General features: G+C 46.4%; 1 protein-coding gene across 1 annotated transcript; it reads left to right on the plus strand.

Moving 5' to 3' along the window:
- Positions 1 to 304: 304 nt before the first annotated feature.
- Positions 305 to 6420, plus strand: LOC139651191 (synaptotagmin-14-like). The gene is made up of 7 exons (XM_071528051.1): positions 305 to 1250; positions 1506 to 1643; positions 2280 to 2539; positions 3357 to 3794; positions 4280 to 4460; positions 4858 to 4914; positions 6104 to 6420. The coding sequence occupies exons 1-7, from the start codon at positions 305 to 307 to the stop codon at positions 6418 to 6420; spliced, it is 2337 nt and encodes a 778-aa protein (XP_071384152.1).
- Positions 6421 to 7467: the final 1047 nt, after the last annotated feature.

Genomic DNA, 7467 nt, shown 5'->3' on the forward strand with positions numbered 1-7467 from the left:
TGGCCCACGTTTTAATCTGAGCATCTTCATAGTTGCATTAAGTGTGAAATATTGCTGTCTAAACCTAAAGTATATTATAATGTTTGAGCACAAGACTATAGCATACAAATAACAGAATTTCTGTGTTAGAGCTTCTGCTATACAATGTCTATTCTGGTCTTTACAATAATGGTGTGTATGTGAGTATTGGTATCAGCTCACAGTGATGCTGGCACCACACACTCATAACAGCCCCATGTCCGTGTCAGTGCCTCTGATGAGCTAATCTAGCAGTCAGCGTGGTGACGGGATCCCCGGCTGAGAGATGGCCTTCTTCAAGAGCTTCCAGCAGAACCTCCCATCTGTCAACATTTCCTCCCTCTTGGACTCGGTCAGCAGCCGCGTGGATGACCTGGCCAGCGCCGTCAGCGACGTCACCTACACCGTCAGCGACCAGCTGACCGAGCAGGTCACCACTATCATCAGCAAGGTCGAGGAGGACGGGGAAAACACGAGCGGCCCGGAGTCCAGCCAGAGCTCGGCGGCCCAGGAAGGCAAGGCCAACCGTAAGAGCCTGTGGCAAGTGTCTAGAGACTCAGAGGGCGGGAACGCAGACCAAGGAGCGAAGAACACCCCGTCCAGTGACACGGCGGAGGGGGAACACGCTGCCAGCCAGCTGGAATGGGAATGGAGGGACGGATGCTGGCGAGTCAAGAAGACGGAGGCAGAGTTAGAGGAGGAGGAGAAGAGGAAGAAAGAGGAGAAGGAGTGGGAGGAGAAGAGGGAACGGCGGAGAAAAGAAAGGAGAGAGAAGCAGCTGGAGAAAGAGGCCAGGTCTCAGAAGGAGCAGTCCCAAGATGGGGAGCAGGAGACCAAAGAGGAGGAGGAGGGTGAAGCTTTAGAGGAAACTTGCTCCTCCGATAAGCTCAACAGCAGCAGACAGGACAGAAAGGCCAGTGACAGCGGAGACAAATCCGACGCGCGGCACGGAAGCGGCGACCGCAACGGACCCCCTCAGCCGTCCAGCCCAGAAACGGAAAGCAGGGTACCGAAACTGAAAGGCGAGAAAGCCGAGGGAGAGGAGGAGGACGCCGAGAACGAGGGAGGAGACGAAGAGCTTCCCACGTCTCCCGCGCCGATCAAGAAGAAGAAGTCGGACAAGAAGAAGAAAGGCGCGAAAGAGGGTTCGAAGAAATCGGAAAAGGCTGCGGATAAAGAGAAGAAGAAGGAGAAAGGCAAGAAAAGCAAGAAGAAAAAGAAAGCCAGCAAAGGTTAGAGGGTGTGCTGCTTCTCCTCTCCTTGGCTCGTTCCTCTTCTAACTCTTCTTCTTCATTTCCACTCTCTTTCTTTGATCCACAACCAGCTGAGGTTCGACCTAGTTTGTTGAGTCTCTGAAAATAGCTTTCAGTTCTTCTTGGGGTGTTGTGTGCTTCTAGTCTCTCTTCTTCTTTTGTTTCTTTTGTGCATTCTGTGGTTTGTGAGATGAATGTAATGTTTGAACCGGAGTGTCCGTGTGTCCCGTCCAGAGGGGGGTGCATCAGACAGCGAGGAGGACAGAGGCCCAGAGGCTGTGGCCCAGCAGAAAACAGTCTCTGCGTGGGACAACAAACGCAAAAAGTCCACCGAGCAAGGGGGCTACAGCAGCGAGGCCTCCAGTGAACGAGGTGGGAGGATGCACACATACCGTATTCATGCTTATTATTATTATTCCAAAATGTTGTGTATCCATTTTGAAAAATCATTACCTGTAATTAGGATGGGACGATATGCTTATCTCATAATACAATTCGATACAGGATATTGGGTTCACGATTTGATACAACCACGGTATGACGTAATAAATAAAAGTTAAATGCCAACAAAGTATGATGGTGCAGAATTATGTTTATTTCGATATATCGTCCCATCCCTACCTGTAATTGTTATGTGATTACTTTGTCAATCAAGAACTTAAATTACCTACTGTTATTTACAAAGTACCATCATTTACTTTAATTTGTGCTATCCATCATTTTCCAAGTGTAGGTGTCGCTTTTTTCAAATGCCAGATGTCTCAACACGCCTATACTGTGAAACATTAACCTTTGAGGTTGCACTTGATGGATAAAATGGCAATATTAAGTTAAAGTTAAGTTAGAGTTGTTTTTCTTTCAGCTTGTTTGTGCAGCACACAATACTCTAAGTGATAATCCTCATTTTGCATACCCAATGAGTCACTCTGTATGGTTTGTCTCCGATAACACATAACACACCCTCCGTATCGTCTTACCCCTTCTGAACCCCTCTCTCACTCCAAACAGCCAGCAGCATCCAGAGGATAAAGCGAGACTCTTCCCTTAATGAGCTGCAGCCTCCTCCCTACCAGGACGAGGACACGGCGGCGTGCGTGTCCTCACGCTCCCGCTCGGGACGGGGCGTCAGGAGGGGGTCGTCGCCGGAGCGCTGCGACAGCCCTCGCTGCTCCAGTGAGGCCAGCGTGGACCAAGACACCGAGAGCTACCTCAACAAAGGCTACGAGGAGGACGTGCCCAGCGACAGCACCGCTGTGCTGGGACCGGAGGTGAGATGAGGTCTCCTCGCCTGCTCACATCTCGAAGGGCTGCTGGAGGTCAGCCTGTGTGAAATAGTATTGGCGAATGCTTTTTATGGTTGGTTTAAGGGGGAAAAGTAAGATTTTTACTTCCCTGTAGCCCCAGATGACCGTAATATATCTGTGGTGGGGCTGATAGGGTTGTTGATCAATACCAGTGACTCAACAGTTACTTCCTACTTATGCCAGGTGCTGAGATTTCACTTTCTCTTTCACTTGCCTGTAATCTAAACCCTAAACATTTGGTCTGTTAGACATAAAGGACTGAATTAGGGCTGCAACTAACGATTATTTTCATTGTCGATTAATCTGTCGATTATTTTCTCAATTAATCGATTAGTTGTTTGGTCTATAAAATGTCAGAAAATGGTGAAAAATGTCAATCAGTGTTTCCCAAAGCCCAAGATGACGTCCTCAAATGTCTTGTTTTGTCCACAACCCAAAGATATTCAGTTTACTGTCATAGAGGAGTAAAGAAACCAGAAAATATTCACATTTAAGAAGCTGGAATCAGAGAATTTTGACTTATTTTTCTTAAAAAATTACTCAAACCGATTAATCGATTATCAAAATAGTTGGTGATTAATTTAATAGTTGACAACTAATCGATTAATTGATTAATCATTGCAGCTCTAGACAGAATACTACTCAGGAGCAAAAGGAAATTCATGACGGTTCATGAATTACAAGAACTATTACAATCCGTCTAACTCGTCCTCTCCCTCCCTTGTTATCCCTCAGTTTCTGTCTCTATTTCTCTAATTCTCTCCATCGCTCTCCCTCCCAGGACGGCTCCGGTCCCCGGCTCCCCACGGCGTACGAGCCGGAGCCGCTGGCCAAATACGGCACGCTGGACGTGGCCTTCGAGTACGACTCCGGCGAGCAGTGGCTGGCCGTCACCGTCACCGCGGCGACAGACATCCCCGCTCTCAAGCAGACGGGCAACATCTCATGGCAGGTCCACCTGGTCCTGCTGCCCACCAAGAAGCAGCGGGCCAAGACGGGGGTTCAAAAGGGCCCGTGTCCCGTCTTCACGGAAACATTCAAGTTTTCCAGGGTGGAACAGGAGGCCCTGGGGGACTACGCGGTCCGCTTCCGCCTCTACAGCGTCAGGCGGATGAAAAAAGAGAAGGTCCTGGGAGAGAAGGTGTTCTACCTGACTAAGCTCAACCTGCAGGGCAAGATGGCTCTACCTGTCACCCTGGAGCCGGGCTCTGAACTCACAGTGAGGACCTGCTCGCACTTTTGAGAATATGTATTTTGGACCATGCACACGCATTCTTGGACGTGTATTTTTTACAAAGCCACGGGATGTTTGTTTCACGATGCACATGAAAACATTATGACATATTACTCCCTTAACTTCGATTCTACTTCCGATCCTTATCATTGTCCAAACAAGGTTGATGATTCCTCACCAGACTATAACTCCCTTTGTCAAAAAGGAAGGAGTTCTAAGGCATTTTGCCATGCTGTGGTCTTCATTAAGGAATCACACACCAAACTGTATGAAGACACCTAAGAAGTCTAAGAAAGTTCTTCATTCAGTTTGGTGTGCTACTCCCTGATGCCTCAGAGCTGCTTCCTCTTTCATTACACAACAACCCCAAACCAAAGAGCACCTTCAGCAAATACCTTCCCACACCAAAACCCAATAGAAGTATTCTCTCTCCTCTTTTCTCTGAGTAACTCGCTTTTTTGTCTGGGCAGGGCTGTGGCTCCCTGGTGAGCGTGTCCCGCAGCGCAGGAGCGCTGTCGTACCGATCCACCGGAGACTCGTCCACGCCGGAGATCCTCCTGGGTCTCATCTACAACTCCGCTACGGGACGACTGTCTGCCGAGGTCATCCAGGGAAGCCACTTCAAAAACACAGCCTCCGATAAACCCACCAGTGAGTACAAAGCTCCCATGTTAAAGCAGCAACTTCTTGGGTTTTTGTACCAGTTTGGTAGTGCCGTTTCCTGTTTCGAACACTAAGATCTTGTCAAAAAGGATGCAGTGCTATTCTAAGTCGCATGGTAAATTTTCCATTCAGTAAAATTCTCCTTTGTAATGTTTCTACCCCAAGGGTGGTGATACACGAGGCAATTGTTTTGGCAAAGCAGACGGGCAACAAAGACAAACAAAGAGCACATACATTCAAATGTAGACTGGCAACAGTTTTTCCTATGTGATTGAAGCAATACTGCTAAAGCCACTGAAGTTGCTTTGTGTATCTCTGCCTTAAAACTGCTGATTCTGACTTTGTTTCATCTCTGACTTTCTTGTGTGTGCCTTGTGTGTCACAGATGGTCTGTTTTGTTGTATTAAACACTTCATAGGGGGACAGCTTTATGTCATGAGAGGTGAGTCAGCTGCCAGTTACTTGTGTCCACCTCCATCTTCATGTTTGTTTATATAATTATTCATGATATATGATGAACAGGGACATACTGGACGTACACGGGTATACGAGTTTTGTGAAAATTCACAGCGAAGGTGTGAAGATTTTAAATTAGAGTTTTAATTACATTTTCACAATAATACAACTTTTACTTGCTTTTATTAATTAGACACTATTAAAAAAAGAACAGACATGATTTGTAGAAAATGAAACTGTTTTATAGTGTCCAGGTATAGAGTGTGTACTGTGTCCTCATTCTGCCACTTGTTGTGGTAAAAACAGCCTGTGTATGAATGAGCTGAAATCAGAAATGTTTGGTAACATCTTCATGTTATTTTCACAAACTCTTCCTCAAAATGCTCATCATCTTCCCAACAGAATACAGTCTGAAACACATTGCATAATTCAAACCTGTTCTTCTCAGTGCTGGCACACATTCGTGAAGACTGTTTATTGATTTTGAGTCTTCCATTTGTGTAATAGGTACATTCAACACTGAACACATTTTATGAATATACACAGATGGGTTAAAAAAGATGCAAAAAATAAAGAAAGAAGGGGAGAGGGTATAAAGTTGTTTTTATAGCGTAGATAGTAAAGGTACATTGATGCGATATTCAAGAAAGAAAAGCAAAATTATAGCAATTGCTCTAGGGTTGTAAGATTGCAAGTTAAATGTCGGAGGGGAGTTCAAAGCTTAGTTTTAACGTAGTTCAAGAATGGTTTCCAGAATTTATGATATTTGTCAGAGGAACCATGGAGTGTAAACCTAAGTTTCTCTATATTATATAATGTGCTGGATGACATCTCTTAACCATAGAATATAAGTTGGATGCTGTGGGTTCTTCCAATTTAATAGAATTAGGCTACATGCTATTAAGGTTAGAAATATTGTAATTGTCTAGCTCCTTTACTGGGAATGTCTTCACCCAAAATGCCAAATATTGCGATCATTGGATCAGCTTCAATCAGTGCTAACAAAACCACTCTTAGCACACAATCCTCAGGACAATCATCTCTCATTACCTCCATAACATCACATCAAAAACCCAGTTACACTGTACAGTAGGCTACACCACCTCCTGCAGTACTCACATCCCGCCACTCGATGGCCCCCTCTCACCGCTCCACCCTCTCCTCTCCTCTGCCAGACACCTACGTGAAGCTGACCATGCTGGACTCCAAGGGCAAGGAGATGTCCAAGTGCAAGACGGCCGTGTGCCGCGGCCAGCCCAACCCCACCTACAAGGAGACCTTTGTGTTCCAGGTGGCGCTCTTCCAGCTGTCCGAGGTCTCCCTGGTGGTTTCCGTCTTCTGCCGCCGCAGCAGCATGAAGCCCCGGGAGAAGCTGGGCTGGGTCGCCCTGGGCCTCAACAGCACCGGCGAGGAGCAGCAGGCCCACTGGACCCAGATGAAGGAGGCGGAGGGACAGCAGGTCTGCCACTGGCACACGCTCACCGACACATAGGAGGCGGAGGAGGAAAGCAGAGGAGGAAGATTTAACCTGCAGCGACGGCAGAGGACTGGAATTCCCTGGAGCCTCGGAGCTTTGGGAGGGGGAGCAGGGAGCATTATGCACCTGGTGGGGATGTGTGTGTGGTGTGTGTGTTGCTGCATTTAGTAGGTGTGAGGACTGGCATGGGTTCCCAGTCTTCACTCCCAGAGGCTGCATGAATACCCTTTAATTCGTCAGCCCGCCACTTTACTCTGAGGCAGACAGGTTGACTTTAATGGTGGAGGTCTGTCTGACAGAGAAAGACGATGGGCAGACTCATGGATTGACCCTAATGGTTGAATCATGAATCATGAATCATGAATCATGAATGGTTGGTTGTGCTCAAAAATATAATGGACATACCAGGAACAGAATGGAACCGTTATTGTGTTTCCCAGTGATTCTGCCCACAACAATATTTGCATGTAACTGTTTACAGAACATTAAGAGACTTCCACATTGCATACAATGAAAGACTTTCTCTCTCTCTGAATCTTGGACCAAAGAGCTCGGTCCAGGACAAGCGAGACTCCTCCCCGTTTCTTCTGGGCTTTTCTGGACTTCAGCTGCCACCAGCATACCAGACATTTCTCTATCAGTCATAGCCATTGGCAAAGAGGATGCAATGAAAGACTGTTACAAAGGGCCTATTACATGCTGCAACTATGCTTACAAGCTATGCTTTATACAATTTGTTTACATGCACATGACATTATGCAATATCCGTTCATTACGTTCCCCTTTTATGTTTTTTGGATAATCAGTCAAATGGTTTACCAGTTTTATGGATGTCTCTTGTGGGGCATGTTAGACAAATACAAAACCTTTTTTTTTATTATGGTCTTGCATAACCCAGTACTCTATGCATCTGACACCACTTTGAACAAGAGGAACAAAATTGTTTTGTGCTCACAGAGTCTCTCTTGGACGCAACATTGCATGCCACTATTATCAAAAGAGCAGCTTCCTTTCCTGCGTATTACAGATTGAGTCTGTTTCACCATTCAGCCTTCTGACAAC

The sequence above is a fragment of the Centroberyx affinis genome, unplaced genomic scaffold (assembly GCF_046629955.1).
Source record: "Centroberyx affinis isolate AG114_WGS23_722 - 3 ecotype Tasmania unplaced genomic scaffold, CSIRO-AGI_Caff_v1 ptg001605l_1, whole genome shotgun sequence".
In the NCBI taxonomy this organism is placed as follows: domain Eukaryota; kingdom Metazoa; phylum Chordata; class Actinopteri; order Beryciformes; family Berycidae; genus Centroberyx; species Centroberyx affinis.

Excerpts from the sequence above, each read along its gene's own strand:
- LOC139651191 (XM_071528051.1), top strand. The coding sequence starts at position 305 with ATGGCCTTCTTCAAGAGCTTCCAGCAGAACCTCCCATCTGTCAACATT. Across the intron at positions 1,251-1,505 it reads GAAAAAGAAAGCCAGCAAAG|AGGGGGGTGCATCAGACAGC; the intron begins GTTAGAGGGTGT and ends TGTCCCGTCCAG. Across the intron at positions 4,461-4,857 it reads AGCCTCCGATAAACCCACCA|ATGGTCTGTTTTGTTGTATT; the intron begins GTGAGTACAAAG and ends TGTGTGTCACAG.